Source organism: Taeniopygia guttata, chromosome 7 (assembly GCF_048771995.1).
Source record: "Taeniopygia guttata chromosome 7, bTaeGut7.mat, whole genome shotgun sequence".
Lineage (NCBI taxonomy): Eukaryota > Metazoa > Chordata > Aves > Passeriformes > Estrildidae > Taeniopygia > Taeniopygia guttata.
Window position 1 is genome coordinate 12,243,288 of NC_133032.1, and position 19,258 is coordinate 12,262,545.

At 38.0% G+C, this 19,258-nt stretch overlaps 1 protein-coding gene across 5 annotated transcripts in view; it reads right to left on the reverse strand.

The window, feature by feature from the left end:
- RBMS1 (RNA binding motif single stranded interacting protein 1) overlaps positions 1-19,258 on the reverse strand; it is a 142,439-nt gene that overhangs the window by 47,577 nt on the left and 75,604 nt on the right. For all 5 annotated transcript variants that reach the window (XM_012574921.5, XM_002196717.7, XM_072932135.1 and 2 more), the window contains exon 2: positions 17,454-17,629. In XM_012574921.5, coding sequence (XP_012430375.1) covers positions 17,454-17,629 — 176 coding nt within the window. The remainder of the gene's footprint in view (positions 1-17,453; positions 17,630-19,258) is intronic.

The window sequence follows — 19,258 nt, forward strand, 5'->3', positions numbered from 1 at the left end:
CTACCCAATTTGTTTTTCCCAAGATTAGTTATTTCCTGGTTCAGGCAAAGATAAGCTGTGGGGACAGGGAAGATATGTTTTTAGAATCAGGAAATGTTTGCTTCCTTCTGCTCTTGCTTTGTAGAGATGCGAGTAACCTCTATCCATTCCTTAGAAGCTGACAGAAATTCAACGGAGAAGAGTCCTGTTAACATCCTACACCTATTTTTATTACCTTTTCTAGAGGTTTTTCAATTAATATGGTCTTTATTGCATAAAAAATTGATTATTTTAAAAGCAAGACTCACGGCACAACATTCTTTTATTTAGCACAGCTGAGGAAGACTTTAGGTTTTAATGTCTCTGGGCATTTTTAACATTTCAGAAATATTACAGCTGACACTAAAGCAGCTTTCCCAATGTGGCTTTCTAGTGTCTTAATGAACAGACTTTCAACAGCTGCTTGCAGAGGTGTGTGCTCTGTCAATCTTAAATCAACAAATATGTAAGGGCATGTTTATTTAGTTTTACTTTATAAGGTTAAGAATGTTGCAATATGTGAAAAAGCAGTTATTCTTCAGTACTATGATGACACAGCCATGGGGGGGAAAAGAAATTAAAAATAAGTATGCATACACGCACACATGCACACCCACTCCCAGCAAAAAGCTTTTGGAGTTGGAGGGGAAGGCTCTCATATTATGCCCTGTCAGGCATCAAGAAGAATTCTGCTTATGCTACTCTGAGAAAAAAACACAACAGCTGTACAATCAATTTAAAAAGATATTTAAAATATAAGTATAAAAATCTTTACATTAGGGGGTTTGGGGGTGCTTTTTTTAAAAAAATTAAAAGAAAGAAAAAGGCAAATTCTGAAGGATGAACCTGTAACTTCTATTCTAGGCTCTCACAAGTTTATCAGTATCTGCAGTTTCAGCCTCTCCACCGAGAATGTGAATTGAGATACTTGGCAGAGCCACGATTAATAATCACCCTCTCTTCAGGGAGAGATTTTTGTCAAAACCTTCAATTTTGGCCTATCCTTGCTCAGCTGCAACATGATTTTTACTACTAAACATATGGCACCTAATTTCCATTTAATCTTCCATAGGCTAACAAGAGAATGCTGCTCAATATTATGGTAGGGAGAGAAAACAGCTCCAGACACATAAAAAGGAGAGGGCAATAGCAGCTAAAGTGGCAGAGCTGACCTCTTGCTCTGCACTGGAGATCAGCTTTCATATTTCACAGACACCTAAAGATTCTCATCAACCTAATGACTCTTATAAAAGCCAGAATAAAAACATGCTGGTCCTAAATTTGTTGATTGCATAGCTGTTTTAACTGTAGACACAAGTGGCACACTCTGTCACATGCTGTGAAGAAAAATGGAATTTCAAGCAACAAATTGTGAAAAATGATCCTGTTCTGTGCTTCTTGCTGCCTCTGCCCCTGCAGTAACCCAACCTGACTTTTAGACAAGCTGAGGTGATTTTGCATAATCTCTGAACCATCTGCTAGGCTATCTGTCAGTTCAGTAGCCTTGTTACTTTACAGTTTATAGGTTAAGCAGGATAAATAATCTATCAGAAACACAGATTTGCCTCTTTGACACACTTTGAAGTGCAAGTATTGCCTAAGTAATCATAGCTTGCTTAGTACTAAATGGAAGAAACAGAAAATAAAAATCAAAGTAATGCATTAAAACAAATGTCTATTCTTTCAGAAAGGATATTGTTTATCACAATTTTCACAGTTTATGAAATCAATAGCACAGCAAAAGTAAAGTGATTTTTCCTAACTAATTTTTGACTACACTTTTAGGAGATTTTTATCTTTACCCATTTAGAAACACACATATGAAGTATTTTTAAATGTGTAAACTATGCACAGTTATGGTTTTCAAGCATCTGTTTGCAGGGACACAGTTGCTGGTTAACATTAAAAGTGCTGTTTCCTGCCAAAGATCTATTGGATTTGTTAACCAATGAGTGAAAGACCACTCTGGTTTTCCTTATAAATTATGTGGCATTGTTCCTTTGAGAAAAATATTTAAATATGCAGTGATGTGTGCAAATCAGATAGAATGGTTTAGAAAGTAATTTGCTACTATTCTGCTTCTAATACAGAATATTGTAATTTATATGCTCTTCCACTGAAAACATTACAGAAAGTTTCACCATAAGACAGTTATAAGTTTGCAGTTATTCAGATAGTCACAAATAATAAATCTCATAATTATCATAAATTATCCTAAATCAAGTAACATGCATTAAGATGATCCAAACAAGAAGTTGCCAGTAAATGCTACAACATCAGAAAAATCAAGGAATCTGCTTCTCAGTGTCTGCCTCACAAAGCAGGCTGCACTTCCTAATCTCTACTGTCCAGCACCCAGGTTCAGCAGTTCTGGAGAACCCTGACTTACAAAAAGAAAAAAAAGAAGAGAAAAAACAAAGAGAAAAAAAAAAAAGAAAAAAAAAAGATTATTCAATTATTCAGTTAAAAGATACTTGGAATTCTTGGCTAATTCACTTTTTAGTACTACCACCACTCTTAAGAAAACACAGTATCATCTACATTTTCTGCATGTGCAACTATTGACAAGGCTATTCAAGTATATGGGACGAGGTTACAGTTTCCTATTGTTACAAGATAGAAGAACAAAAACACGTTATTTTAAGAAAGCAAATGGTCTCACCCTGTTGTTTTCTTACCCTAGTGCTACAGAATGGACACAAATTATGCACTGAAAAAAAATTTCCACATTTTTCACCCAACTGAAAGCTTATTATTTGCAAATAAATGATTACAGTTTCTGTGGCTCCCAGAAAGAATATAAAAGACATGAGAGCATAAGGTTTTATATGGGCACAAAAGATACAGCTTTTTAAAAAATGATAATTCATTTGCAAGCATAACAAGAAAGTACCAAAAAGGTTCAAATTACAAAGCCGAAATGTTGTTTCTACAGTCTAGTGATTTTTTTTAATCCTTTTCTTTATACTAGTGAAAGAAATGATCACTACTCAGGACAATGATTTGGGAGGATGAGAAATTAACCCAGATGAATGCTAATATGTATTTATAAGCCGAGCTCATGGCAGGTCTGCAGATGTGCATGTATTGATTTACCACTGCTCGCCGTTTTAATCTGAAGGTACAGCAGTGTTTCCACACTCAGCCATAAATCTTGGCAAATTCCAGCCTCACTGATTTTGCAAAGCCTACACTAACAGCTTGAAAGAATCAAACAATGAAGACATAACAGAACAGTTCTTGTTATTCATAACTCTTTCCTCTTCCCTCTGTTTAACAGTAGAGATCAGCTTGGGAGCATAAATGAGTCTCTACTTGAAGACATTTTATTTTTCAATTCCTCCTCCTCCATTCAAGAAAGCCAAATTCAGCCAATGTCAGCATACGATGCATTGACCATTATTTTGTCTATTCCTAAGCATATTTCTTTTTCTTGTGGGAAGGAATTAAGGAAAAGGCAAAGAGAAAATAAAATATTTATCTACACTTCCCAATACTTTTTCTATTGTTTAGACAGAACAGTATAAATCAAAATTATTTTATCATTTGGCTACATGCTTAGCTAGTGTGAGATTACGTCCTCTCTGGATAGATAGGCAGACACCTATTAAAACCACAACCCTATATACTTCCAGAAGACTACTCTTTAATTTATTCTTGCACATCAATTTAATTTCTGGTGAAGGTTGCTAACCAAGTCTTATACATTCAGTTTAAACAGATGATGCCTCAAGGAAGCCATCAGTCTAGAAAACCACAAGATTGAGGACTGCCATAAAAGGGCACTTTCAACCACATCCCATTTCCCAACCCCTGATCCATCTGCCAACTCTCAACTACAAAATACTGTTTCACATTTTGTGAAAATTACATACATAAAAAATACATACATCTATATGTACATGCATACATAGTTTTTTCTTGCATTGAAGGCATTTTGTTGCTGGTATAATGCCTAGCATTGATAACTTTTTTTAGTTACACCAACATATTTTGTATGCTTTCCTTCTTGTTTTGTAACATGAAGACAACTGAAAAGCCAACAGAAATTCCAACTTGTCCTGCTGGGTAAAAGTACAGTATGCATAAAGATAACTGTTTGTCCTTACTTCTATCTTGCACTAATTTAACACCTCATCTCAGAAAGTGTTGGCTGCCTCTCTTCTGTCTGGAAGGCTGGAGAGGGAAAGTTTCAATACGTTCAAATAACTTCCAGTTTCTCTGAACTGCATTTTACAGTGATTCTTCTACTAAATAATCATAGTAACATCCCGCTTTCAATAGCTATTCTATACTGGGATTAACACCTTGTAATGAAGACACTACAATAAATAAAGTATGAACTCCTTTAATTTCTGGTAACTTAATGTCAATCTTATTAGAACAGAGCTAAATGGACAAATTACTCAAAATCATTGTTAAGCCTTCCAGATGCTCTGTCCCCTTAGCAGCACGGCACGTAGACTTTATTTGAATCTGCTTCTGTAGTCTCAAGTCCCAGCTGTGCTGAATAGCAAATAACTCCATTTCAATAGGGAAGATGGTTGTACTAAAGTAGCTCCCTCCAGGGGTCAATATACTTCAGAAGGGCATTTAAGTGGCTGTATGTTATTGAGCAGAAACATCAACTCACACATTATTGATTGTAACTGCACGGCTCTGTTGAAAAGATGCCTGCAGTAGTATTAAGTGCTGAGACAGGGATAAAGGAGTGTTATGCATTGAAAAAAATACTATCCATCTGTTGCCAAATTTTAGATAGATGAGCAATCACAAGCTGTAACACAAAATCTAAAGCACAACCTCTGTGGCTGATGCGTCAGGGTCATATTCAGTGACACTTCCTCAGCTTCACACTGCTTAGATGGTCTTTTGAATACCGACTGAAGGAAGCAAGAGGCAGAGTTTGATTTCTGCAGTTTTGCTAAGAGTATGAAATAGATACATGGAAATCTGCTTTGGTAGCTTTGCTGGCCTTCTCTTTAAAAATGTCATTAACCTATTCTGATCCCATCACTGCAGCAGCCCAGGACAATGGAAACCCTCTGGAAGCGCTGCACCATCAGCCCACTGAGCCCTGACTGCAGCCAGGGCTGCAGTCCCAAACCCTGGGCACCACCAGAATGCCCTGTAGAACACACAGAGCCAGCTGAACCTCAGGTAATTCCCATCCCCTCATCTCCAGTGACTTTTGCATAATGACCATGGCAAATACCAACATGGAAGGGTAAGTCCAGTGTCCCAGACTGCAGTTTTGGCAGTGTGCCCAAGGAAGCAGTTGGATCACTGGGCTTCAGAGCGAAGTACACAGATGATAGAGGTTAATCCTGGCCTAGCAGGGAAAACTCAACCCAAAAGCATTAGTGCAAAGAGGGGAGTCAGCTGGGCTCAGAGAAAATTAGGATCCTCCAGTTGGCTGTGTCAACTGCAAACCTGGGTGGAAACTACATTAAACACAATAAGATATACAGTCAAAGTTTCTTAAAAGGAGCATCTGTGGAGTTTCATAAACCCAAAGCATCAGCAGCCACAGAAGGAACTAGTCAAAAACCACATTCTTACACAGAATTAAGAAAAAGCAATCAAACACTGCATGACTGCAAAGTTGACAGGCAAGCCCAAAGTCAGTAAAGTCAATCCATATCACCACCTTTCTTGGACAGATTCAACATTATATGCCAGCAAGGAAGCCTGTATGACATGATCACAGTGTTTCTGGGCTTTACAGACCTTTTTGTTTCAGACAGCCTGAGATTACTATCTTTTTGCCTGCAAGAGGGCAGCAGAACAAGCTTTTCTCTTAGAAGTGATAAAGTACAGGAAAGAAGCAGTAACTTCTGAGGATGAATCTCTATGCCTACACTTCAGGTTTTAAAATAGTTTTCTAATTTTTCCAATCAATTTAATTAAACAAGATGCTTAAAGGAATTCAAGTATAAACCTTAAAATACTTTATATGAAAACCACTCAGAAGCAGGGAAATATAATGGATAAAATTATCACATAGGAAAGGACTGAGAATGGAGAGAGGCAAAGGCTATACCCAGTGTCAGAGAGGTACCCCCTAGTAAAGAGTTAAATAGTATCTAGGTCACTCTAAAGTCTTTCCTGCACACCCTCAGCTCACTGCATATCGGAAACGCTGTGTGGGAAGGCCAGGGAAATAAACTCACAGACCAAGTATGACTCAGACTGCAGTAATTTAATGATACTTTTATTCCCTTAAATTATCTTTGGGATTAAAAGAATCCACACCCTTAACATAGAACCAAATCACAATGAAAGGAAGAAACCACAAATTAACAGATCTTAGTGTTAACAAAAGGTATCTAGAATCAAATTAATTATTAATGGCAAAGAGCAAACCTCTCCTATAACACACTATATGGTCAGAATGGCAGAAGGTGAAGAATTTGAACCCCAGTCAGATGTTCTTCTGAAAGCCTAGTGAGGATGATCTCAGCAACAGGAATGTCAGAGAACTGCCTGCCAAAAAAATACAGGAGAACTGTCATAGCCAAATGCTGACCTCTACCACAAGGGGAAACAACTTGAGCAAAACAGCCTCACATTTCCTCCACCACTGAAGAAGTTAACTCAAGAGCTGTCAAATATCTTTGGCACAAGCGTGAACAGAAGTTCTGCTAAAGGGAGCAGAACACCAGTGACCCAGATTCAAATACAAATCCAGCAAAATTCTTTAGGAAAAACTAAATTTCTTGTAAATTCTCTCCCGCTGAAAAAAGCAAAAGTTTGGAAAAGACACTAGTGAGCAGAAGAAAACACTGCCCTCAGAAATACTTCCTCCTGACTACAATACAAAATTCTGAAAATTTACTCTTTCCTCTGCACTTTAAGCTGCCTCTCCATCTCTCACTTATGGAAAGGACAAAACAAGGCACGGTAACTACCAGAAAATGATGAGCAAATCTAAGATGCCCTAAATGCAGTCAGATATCTTCTATCACAAAGACTTGAAAATCTTCACAGAGAGAAACAGAAATTAATTTCCCCTTTTTCATACTAAAAAATTAATTTTGTTGCTGTAAAAAAATCACAATTTTGTTGTGATTATATAAATAGCAGTGGAAGCCCTTTTCAGTAGAGTTTCTATTAGTATATTATTATACCATTCTAAAGAATTGAGCATCTGGCTTCACAGCTATATATTTAGATGTACTCTGCTTGATTTCTAATTAAACTAATTTTTTTTAAATCCCGTGAGATAAAGAAACTAGGAATGTTCTCAAAACCTATATCCACCACTAAGATACTGTTCAGTAACGAGTTACCTTTAAAAGTCAAGTTTTGCTTCTGCTCACCTTTCAGCTACATCCAGACCAGTGAGCCTGTGCTCCTCAGATTATCACCTCAACCTCAGTTCAAGTGTTAGATGGGAAACAGCTGATCAGTGGCAGTCAGAGCTGTCCCCTCTTCCTGGGATGGCCACTCTTTTCAAAATATTTAATGACACTTGTGAAACTGCAAAATTCAGAGTGAGTGTCCTAGACTTCAAAGAGAATTAACAAATATAATTAATTAAGAAATAAATAAAATGGGTGGAAAAAACCTTCAGAATTTCCCATGGAACAAAGTAATATGCAATTCACTTGGGAAAAACAGAGCACTGGGATATGTTCTTGTGTATTTTTAAAATGTCATAACTCTGAATATTTGGAAGATGTTCAAAAAGAATTGATCCCAATCTACATTTTAAAAGTACACTCATGCTGAGACCTTTGTATGATGATGGACTTTTCAGCAGTAGCCCTGGCTTAACAGTCTTTCACTGCTAGTACTGTACCTCTGTTCCAAAATGTGGAAGCCCTGTCAGCTGTCACAGAGAAAAAGGAAAGGGAACAAGACTTTCCCTCTCATTATTTGAGATCTTAAAAATGTAGCATACAGATTTTTGGCAACAAATCAGCCTTAGCAATAAAGCTAAAACAAAGCCTTCCATACGATAAAAAACATGTAGCTTCAAGTATGGGAAAAGTAAGAGTTTGAATACAGGATCTCTGAGGAGAAGGGGGAGAAAAGGCAAACGATTTACAAAGAGACCTTTCCAGATCAACAATACCACAAACAGTGAGGAGGGAAAGGAAATGCACAGTGCTACATCAGCTTGGCTGGATACTCCACCATGCTGATACCCTCAGGCCTTGAAGGGAAAAAGTCTCTCTTCTCTCTGCCAAATGTCTTCTCCAGAACTCAGCCAAGGCATTCAGGATTAACACAGGGGAGATTTCTGCCTGGGGTACTGCACAGCTACAGGTTGAAAAGAAGAAGAAACCACAATGCCAAAAGAATCAGACACTGCAGAATGCCAGGTGAACTCTACACTGATGTAGCTGAAAGTTCAGCCCTCGCTACCAGATAAAGCCTCCGTGCTTTATCTTTACACTGTGGGGCAGGGAGTGCTTTTGAACCCCAGCACTGGCAGCAGCAGCGGTGGGTCCCAGGCACTCTGGGCTTTCCAGGACTGGGTCTCTGGGAGCACACTGCACACAGACAGCTTCAGTCAAGCTTGCCTTCCTCTCTGGGCCATGGGGAAGCATTTCTGTTTGCGAGCACAGCAGTCGCTTTGGGCTTTGATATATATACTAAATGAAATTATATACTGAACTATAAAACTGTGCTTGTCTCCAGGCTCCAGAAGCTCTTCAGTTACCCTTTCAGCAAAGTCCTTGAAACCAGAAGTAAGTAGTTTGGATCTTTTTCAGGTCTTTAGCTTTATTTCTGACATTAAGAATTTGCAAATAAAAGAATTTATGTTTCTCACGTATCTGTACTACCCTGCATGAAGCTCTTTTTTTACAATTTTAGATCTTTTATTAACATAGTACTTATTTCACTATTGCGTTCACTTAGACATTCAAGTCTTCATTAATGCAACAGAGTAATTGTTGATACTTTGAGAAGACTTGTGAAAGCTTATTAGTGACTACATGTAAGCCAAAAAGCAGCACTAGGATTAGAAATATTAATAAGGTGTAAAACCTAAGCCCGCAATGTTTTCCTAGGAAAAAATACTGACTCAAACTCTGTCTTCTAAAGTTAACATATAAAATTACGCAACTGCACAGAATATGGAAAACAAGCATTCAAGAAAAACACGCATTTTAGGCTAACATATTTCAGTTAAGATGGCCAAAATGATTAAATTTAATGTAACTATTTATAACCAAAAGTGAAGTTACACACATTTTGGTGGGTATTTTCCCTCTTCTGGTAAAATAATAAGAGAAGAAATGGAAATGTAAGGGGCAGGATAGGAATACAAATCAGAACATATTTCTTCCACTGCAATTGATTCTGTAAATGATTAACTCAACTCACACAGGTTAGTTCAAATAGAATATCTGTACTAATAACAGTGTCAAAACAGACCCCAAATTGAAGTCTTCTCTTTTTGAGTTTTTATTGGTGTTTATTTCTTGCTCTATGTCCATGTATCATAACATTATCAACATTCAAATTAAAATTTCACTTTTTTTCCCCAGGTATGGCACATCTATCTACAAAGATCAGACATTTAAATGATGAAATGCTAGTTCTTCTCTAGTAACCCTTTAATGATTTAATTTTCTACAGAGTTGGTCTGAGCCTTGAGTAAGGCAACTGCTCAAATGGAACTGAGGCAGCTGACATTTTCAGGGTGAAGTTTTAGGAGTTGTGGAAAAAAATTGAGGATCAGGGCTTAACATTCTGTGGAGGGTTTTTTTTAAAGATAAACACAGTTTTTTCTATTTCCTCAGTTACGTATTTCATTGGAGGTAGCAGGATCTGAATTAAATTAATTAATTTAATTAATTAATTAAATCTAACTAGTTTACCTATATTTTCTACTGCTTTTATTCTGCAGGTAAATATGAATATTTATTATGTGGGTTGCAAAGTGTTTAGGGCTGTTGTTTGTCAACCCTAAATGTAGCTTGGCAATAATGTGGGTAAAAAAGGTTAAAAGGTTATAAAAAAAATTAGTGGCCTTATAATATGTCAACATCAGATGGCTCATTTTTTAATTTCAAAGAGTTAGCATTACAGAAATCAGAGCTAAGGACAAGGAATCTTTAGCAAACAAAGTCAAGACTTCACAAGATTCCTACAAGTTATGTGAAATTGCAGGAGATATTGGACATGGGATATGAGAATCTGCTTGCAAATACTGATCCTGATTTCAATGCCGAATGGTTTCCTGAAGAAAAGGACAAGCTTGATGTAAGCACACTCAGGTCAAAAACAAATTGGGCTCTCAGCTGAGTTAATTCTGGACTGGTTTCTGACTGAGACACCTGCCTAAGAGGTCTCTGACAGAAGGGGCAGTTTCTGGCATCATGGAACCCATTAAAAAGCCTGATTAGTACTTGTTAACATTTATTGTCATCCACTGGAATTAAACTATCCCCTTCAAAATGTTATTGAATTACTGGCTATTCCAATGAATAACTGCTGCTATAATTTCCTGTTTGCGTCAGGTCCCTGCCATTGTGGAGCTGGGGACTGGGACCCTGATCAAAGACATTCCAACAGCTGCCACTGGACATTTCTTTCCTGCAGCTCTGTGGTTGCATCTCTGCACAACAAAATCCCAGCCCTGCAGTACCAAATCAGCTTTTTGTTTTCCAATAAGAGATCTTCAATGGTGGTAACTTTTACCAAATCTGTTTTCCTAGTGCTTCTTTTACAAGCAGCTGCGGCTGAAACATTCCTTCCACTCTCTTCTCCTCCCTCGCCCCCACTTCCTCAAGGAAATTCCATGGGATCACCATTCCTCTGGCCCCAACTGCAACAAAACTCTCATCTCCCAGGGGACAGGGAGTTTTGCAATCACTGGATCTCCACATCTGCGAGCACTGGGCAAACACAGAGGTCCTTCGCGCGTCTGTATTTGGATTACTTGTTTTTTAAACAATGTACTGAGGGGAACTGTTTTTCAGTTAGGCTAAACGAAATACTGACTTAGAAAAACCACCATTTTTGCTTAATAAAAAAATGGAAAGAGAAAATTAAAACTATATTTGTTTTAAATTCGAGGCATGTCAAGAGACTATCTGCCTCTGGAGGATAGGACAATGTTTTTAATTTTCTCTCAACTACTATTTCCCTGAAAATATCTATAGGTCCCTAATAATATTCTACATGAAAACACTACTGTAAAAAAACACCCTAGAACTTGTCTGAGAGAATTACAGTGCAGATTTCATTTGATCATGAATGTAAAGCTGTCTGAATTTTATTTCTAGCTAATTAAAGTCCAGCTATTGAGGGGATGATAAAGAGTCTTCCTTCACATCGTGCCAGGCTAGGCACTTCATGACAGGACTGCTGAAATCCGTTGCTAAACAATAAAGGAAATGACTATTTAAACCAAACATCCCATCTCCAAGCCAATCGCAGCTCCCGGGCCACTTCTTGTGGCAGTCAAGCCCTGACAAAAAGGAGCATTTCAGCCTCCCTACCAGGCCTACATCTCTCCAGTGCATCTGGCAAAAGGAACATACAATAATGCATTCTATTTCTTTACAGCTCAGAAATGGGATACATATTTTTGACAGCAACCTCTCAGAAGAACACCAGCTCAGACAGAAGCCAGCAGAGCCGGTTTACACACCACAGTGGAAGGCCACTCCTCCTCTGACAGTTTGTCTGGTTGAGAAACCGGGTGCATCAGCTGGGCAGAACACAGTGGAGATGAGCTAAAGTGGGTCCTGGGTTCCTCTGGGTATTTCCCTACTGTGTTCCACAACACTGCACAGGCAACAGCACTGGCACAATAAATGAATACATGCAGAGAGCACACCTTCACCATCCTTGGGGGTATGTTTGCTCTTAAGAGCAGAACTGAGTGAAATGTGCAGTAAAGGAAAACCTACTGCAGGTAATACAAACCCCAAACCATGCCATAGTCCTTGAACAGGGAATAAAGGCAAAACTTGATGCTGGTATTATACAATTGAGCTGAACAGTACAAATCAAATGCTGCTCAATCACTAAAGAATCTATCTCCTCCTAGAACCAAATGTTATTCTGTAAACCGGGTGTTATTTATTCAGATGTGTATGCAGTCATACTGTTTTTAAAAATGCACACATGACTCTGAAAAAAAGAAATTTGCAGAGGGCTTCTTTCTCCCCTAAGAAAGTAGAACAATAGAGAGGCTCCTGCTACAATATAATCAGTATTAATACTGTTCTCAAAGAGAACAGTTTCAGAGACACTGATGTATCACATTTAATTATATGACATGAAATCACATTCCACATAATTATGAATCCAATACCTCACTGCAGCCAGCCAAACATGAAAGAAAAATGCAAAAAAATGGAGAAAAAAGGAGAAAGGAATAAAGAGAAAATACTTTAAAGAGAATTGGAGAAGTTAGCTTTGACAACTTCCATTCCACTTCCACTTAGCCACACCATTTATCTAAATGGGTTGTGTTCATGTGCTGTAAGTATTTCTAAGCAGCAATAACCTGCCCAGATCGCTCTCCCAAGGAGTTAAATGCAAGAGATGTTCAGACTACTTTCTAAAGTCCAACCTTTTTTTTTTTCTTCTAATGAGGTATACTGAGTAAAATCAGCAAATTTCTTGATCTTAAGTGACCACAGTAGTGCCAGCTCCCTGCTACAGTAAATGCCTGAGCTCCAGTTCACCTCTCTGCAGTCCTAAGTATGTTTGAAGAAGATGAGAAATGGCAACATGGGAGAGGTCACAATTGCACAGCAAAGAACACGGAAACATTAATATGTTAATGAACATCACATGACAATGAAAATACATATTTTATTAAGACAGGGCATTGAAACAACTTTCAAGTTATCTTGCCTGAAAACAGGGAAACATTGGAGTATATAAGTAAGTACGTTTTGGAAACAAAGCTGTATATCACATCTGGGTCATATGTTTCAAGCAAACCATTAGTCTGCCAGTTGTTTTAGCTATGCCTGTGTTCACGATGCTGATTATTTAGCAAGGAACCCTTAAATGACTCTCTCAACAAGACAGGTGATTTCAGAATGCACATGTGCAAAGGCAGACACTGCAAGGTTCTATTTCTGTGTGCAGATCATCCTGGCACAGAACAATGGCGTGCTGTGGTAATTCTATATTTTGTTATCTTAAAGCAGCTGCTTTCCTGAATGTAATCCCATTAAAAACCCACAATATGACCCTACAGTAATAACTTAAGGAGAAAGACCAACTAAGTGAAACTGTCCAGAGGAAAAACGATTTCAAAAATATCATATAGACTACCATCAGCTTGATACAAGCAGCACAGTGTGAGAAAACAGACTGGAAGGGAAAATACCAAAGGGTGGGCTGACCAGATGATTTATGCTGAACTGAACAGAGGAGACTTGGGTTTAGCCTCAAAGCTTGAAATCGCACCCAGGGACCGGGGATTGTCAGGAGGATGAAGGGTCTGCTGCATCATCCTCATTTAATGATGTACATTTCACAAAAGGAGGTTTCTGAAGAAACAGCATTACACAGACACAATGCTGCTGCAGGCCAGCAAGTAAATCATAAGCTAGACAGTGGAAAGTACAGGGATTTGGAACCATGTGGCTTCAGCATAAAGGTCATCCTCAGCACAGCACAGTGCTTAGTGAGAGTCTGGAAAGTACCTAGAAAACATGTCAAAGCAAGTTACAAACTCCTGACTGAATCTGCTAAAACCCAATCACGTAAGTCCCTAATCAGGTAAGCAGGCTCAACAATTTCAGTGAATAACTGGAATGGATTTAATCTTGTATCTTCAGATCCAGATATTCAATAAGTTAAAAGAAATTACTAGGAGTCCCCAAATAAAAAAGTGTAGCTAAAGCCTAAATAATATATTCAAAACCCATCAGAAGAGCTGAAGAAAGTATATCAAGCCAGGAGAAGGGAGTGCAATTAAGCATGGCTGAAGTAAACACCACTTCAGCAACCCTGTCAAACCAGCTCTTCATGGCAGAGGCTTGCTCAGCCCAGCAGATCCCCTGCAATGGCACTCCACGGTTGTGAAAAGAAACCACTCAGCAGAGTCAGGCAGCTTCCTGCAGACTTTCCCAAACCACACTGGCTCCTGTCCTATTTAGCTGATTGCTCCTGTCCAGCCTCCCACAGAAAAGACAGGATCTGTGTGCCACTGCATTGATTGCTTTGGCTACTCCCACATACCTGATGGGAAGCTCTTATGGCCAGGACTGACTCACATCATGTCCCCCTGACGCCTCTGGTTCTGGGCTGTTATGGCATCCTTGTGACAAACAATACTTCAGTCCTCCCCACACTTCTGCCTCTGGCACAACTGATATGAAGAAATTTGGTTTCTCAATGCAGAACTGGAGCAGCAGGCTCAAGTCTGAATGAACTATTCAGAAACATGGCAGCTTCAGTTCCCACACAAAAGCCAGAAATATGCTCTGGAAAACAGCCGTGCTCCCAAACCCTTACAACAAAAACATAATGTGCTCTTTTCAACTAGGAAAAGAGGAAAAGAGCTTCACCTAATAGAAAAACAGAAAGGACCAATCAGTTGAAGGTGGAGACAGATTTGTAGACACGTATACTGGCTCTTGCCAGGAAAATACTTTTCCACAAAGCTGGTGAACGTTTGTCCACTGTGTTCATAAATACTGCACAGCTGTGCTACAACAGGAGTGCAAGCCCAACACTTCCATAATTGATAAGGGGTTTTTCTAGTGATTCACCAAAAAGAATTAAACAAAGTAAAAACATGGCCAAAATTAACACTGCTGTCATGACAAGAACTAATGCAAATCCTGACTAAATCAAATAAAAGTCACAGTATAAAAATCCCCCACACAAGAATTCTGTAGATTATTTGAGCTTGTATTCTGAGAGATTCTGTCAAAAGCAATCTTTCTCTACCATAATCATCACTGAAAATAACTTTTCAGTAGAGTATATATGATATAAGTCCATGATGATCAGAAGGAAAAATCTCTGCAGATGGGATGTTTCTGGTACTTGCAGTGACAATTATGTTTTTCAACCATTATTTCCTCAACCCACAGGTGTTTCTCTGTCTTGTCTAACATCAGCCAAAAGACACAAAACAAGTCAGTGACCTTTTTATGTACATCCACCAACAGCTGCTTATTGCCAGCTAGCAAGATCATTTCTACAAAATGCAGAGCAGCCTTTATATCCATTCTTAGCATCAAGCACTGCAGTGGACACCCTCTTAGGATAACAAGACCCACTCTATATGGAGAAAAGGTGCTAAAATTACTCTAAAAGCCTCTCAATAAAAACTTAGGAATTTGGAAAGGGCTAAAAAATATTTCAGATTTGGAGTAAACAACAGTCTCTTCATTGCCTTCCATGTTTCCAAGATTCTATTCTCCATTTATTGTGTACTATCTCAGCTTAAACAATGAATACGGCAGATTTTTAAGAAGGAAAAGGTTTGCATCTGAAACTTCCCATGGTCTACAGAAGTGGATTACTGAGCTTTGGTGAACAGGAAGAGAGCTGCCATTTCTATCTTACTGCCAAATCCAGTTAGTTGCTAAGGGATTATGTTGTCCAACCCAAAGTTTCTGGACATCTCACTTGCTTTCTCAGCAGACACGGAGAATTTTGAGACAATCTCCTTTCCTCTTAAGTAAAATGCTTAGGAGGGAAATATCTCACAGGAATAAATATCATGACCTTCCACATCCGTAAAGTCACATCAGAATTGATTTAACAAGTTAGTGGCTGAAGTTTTTGCCAGTTCTTTATTTATACAATTTATGCTATTCCAACTACAATTATATCTTGAACAGCAATGACAAAATTGGAATGTTTGGCTATTTAAGAGGAAGGGGACCAGTTACTGCAAATTATTGAAAATATTTTTTTCTAGGCTGTTCATGCACCAATGACATCTGAGACTGTGCAAACTAAAATGTCTTCAGAAAGAGATTAAGGAGCTATAGTAACCACTGCACAAATAGTAGTTACTGGGGTGGCTCCAGTGCAAAATAACCTCACAGCTCTGTCCTAACATAACATGAGTGCATAGGCCAAGGTTTCTTCATCAGTTCAAAAGACAAAAACAGGAACAGAAATTCCACTTCTGTAAAACATGCAGTTGCAACTAAAATTCAAGTTACAAGAGGTCATTGTCACATGGGAAGCTGTAAAAATGCTTAATTTATCAACAAGCCTTTTCAAAGATTGATTATCTATCTTCTCTGCAAAACACAAGGATTTCATTTGCTGTTGGAGAAATGAGCTAATAGAACTTTTTTCTTTAAAGACCTGAGAGCAGGCTATTTTATTATAATACTAAGATGACTTCTATGTGACTACTACGGTGAAAGTTCATTTTTTTTTTTAAATTAAAAAAAAAGAAAATCCCCTCTATAAATTAGGTATCAATTCTTTTCCAATATTGAAAACCAAAGGTACTTCTCATAAGCTTGGATCCAAAATTTACAGGTTTTGCTATAAATTTTTCTTACTTGTGTTGTGCTCTATTTTTGTATACTCCTGGTTACTTATCTGCTAAATGGAACATAAAATGATTTTTAAAAATTCAGACAGTAGCATTATATACAAATCCTAATAATTCTTCCTCCAAAACAGACAGATGTGGATGTTTTCCTATGTGTAGTATTGAAAATTTAGGTGAGTACTTTTGATTTCAAAATAATCCGGACAGTGCACTATGAATTTCAGAAGTATTAAGACATTTTGAAAATCCAGTAAAACATTTAAGGCAAGTGATTTTAAACAGTGTATAAACAACCCAATTGCAGAGACTTTTTACACATAAAGCATATTTGAAAATGAGAGGCACATGCTGCTGTAAAAATTAAAAAACAGAACAAATAATTCTCATAAGCAAAAAAATCTTAGGTTAACAACATTGCGTAAAAGCCCTCTGCTAAACCAAGTTTACCCAGAACTTCAGCCACTAGAGAGGATTCTTACATGGACCAGTTTTTATTATTTCTAATAATAAAATAACTGTGCAGTAAACTACAGCCATAAATTAGTGTGAAACTAGGATAAGGCTTCAAATGCACATTGTAGTTTAGAGTGATTCAGAACACTTACTCAAGTTTGTATTAACAGATTATCTTAGCAGTGAACAGAGGAGACCCTCTATGCAGGTTCTCAATAACAAGTTTCACATTTAGGTATTAATTTTATCTGTGATTTCAATAGCACAAAATCACAGCTTTTACAAAAGCAGTGGGTTGTTTCAGTTCACCACTGTATTCTCACTTTCTTTGCTTCTCCAAAGCATACAATCTTTTCCTTCTGATTGCCAACAAAGTTGAAACCTGCCACCATATCACAGTATGAGTCTGTTTATTGATGAATCTGGTTTTCTTCCCTTATAATCCAAACACTCATCTTGGGTACCTACTATAAATTTTTAAGGTATGACATTATAATTTACATTTAAACATAGTACTTACGGTTGGCATAGTTTTACCAGGTCCTGATCAGTGGTGTTTGGAGGCAGTGCTCTGATGTAAAGGTTAGTTTTACTTAATTGATCCCATCCTGAGTTGCTGCTGCTACTACTGTTGTTATTACTGCTGGTGGTGCTGGGACTAGGAGGAGCCATTGGGTGGGCTGGTACAATGGACTGCTGCAAAGGAAAAAGCAGGTTAGAGTGAAGTTCAGGTAGCAACCACAGCATGCACATCAGCTACAGCAGCCTGCTTCCCATTTGGAGCACTGTGTTCAATCTGTTCCTAACTACCCATGGATTTTAAATACAACTGCTTTCACACCACATTTGGGACAGCATTCACAGGCACATCCTACTATCTCCAACCACTACTTGATGCATGACACAGGGTCAAATTATATATAACCTCCACTGAATATTACTCATAGGATTTTATCACTCTCCATTGTGTCATCTCATGTAAAAATGAAATAGGAACTGTTGTTCCTCTAGGTTCCAGCAAGTACAGTTTATATCACTATGACTGTCTCGTATGTCAAATTGTGGCAGGCACAAAAACCATGCTCTTTCCTTAATCTATCAAAAATACAAAAAATAATTAGAAGCCTCTTTTCTATCTCTTCTGGCTTTTAGTGCATCATATAATACTGCTATTATTTTTTAGAGATAGAGAAGGGCACAGATAGCTTAAGGAAAATATTTTAAATGAATGGTGTGCCTTGGGAGAACTTTCATACCTGCTGTCTGTCTCCATATTTGTGGATTACTTCACAATTATCAAGAAAAGGGTTCTATATAATGGTAAAAAATTCAAGTTTCAAAAGGTGAAAAGCACATAAGCACTTCTACCTACTCCTCAAGGTATCTAACACTATCGGTCTTAAAATCAGACCCCAATGGAACATAAAAACATCCTAAAGGAAATCTGCAATAGAGAAATCATTTGCATTAAGAGAAATATAGCAGGGCACTGCACAAAAAGTACTATGAACCTGTCTGTGGTGTTGTAAGAAAGGAATACTTCAAAAAATACACTACAGAACTGAAGTTGTCCGTAAGCATCTTCTGACTACATGGTTTTCACTGACAAAGTGGCTGCATGTGGCTCCTTTCCTGCAAAAGACTGAGCTTCCTCCACAAACTCATAGCAAAGAACTGCCCTGTGAATACAGAGGAAAGGCACAGGAGGGGGAAAAATAAAATGGAATATAAAGTGAGATGTCAATGTAGACTCACTTGTACCCACCACAGTGCCACCCTCTTCCTTGGATTAGTACAAACAGTTGTATGGCCACAAACTGAACCAAAAAAATGATCTTCCCTGATCTGGTACACCACACGTGGGCTTTGCATTACGCAAAAGCTTTGGCTGTCACACGGCAGGGAGCAGGAATGTGAAGGCAGAGAGGAAAGGATTAGAGTTTACCTCTGTTTAAAGCACCCATGAAACTACCTACAAGAAATGCGAAACTATTTTGGAGATAACCTCAAGAAATTGGAATGGAAGTGTGAGTGGGAAAAAAGTACAAAGGCATTGCCTTATATCAGATACTTTATGGTAATTCTGTGTTTCTTTTTTGTGTTTCCCTAGGAAGGTTTTGAAATCCTCCAATTTGGCATGTTGCAGTTTATTATGCAGCCATAATGGCCTGGAACAGCCAACTGCAAGACTTGCTATAAAATCAACATTGATAAGCAGTAACATTGTTACTGCCTAATTTAATTGAACTGAAAATTACAAAAAAGAATTAAATACATTCCTGATCATTTAGCATTTCAAAACTGAGTATCAATATTTCATTGACA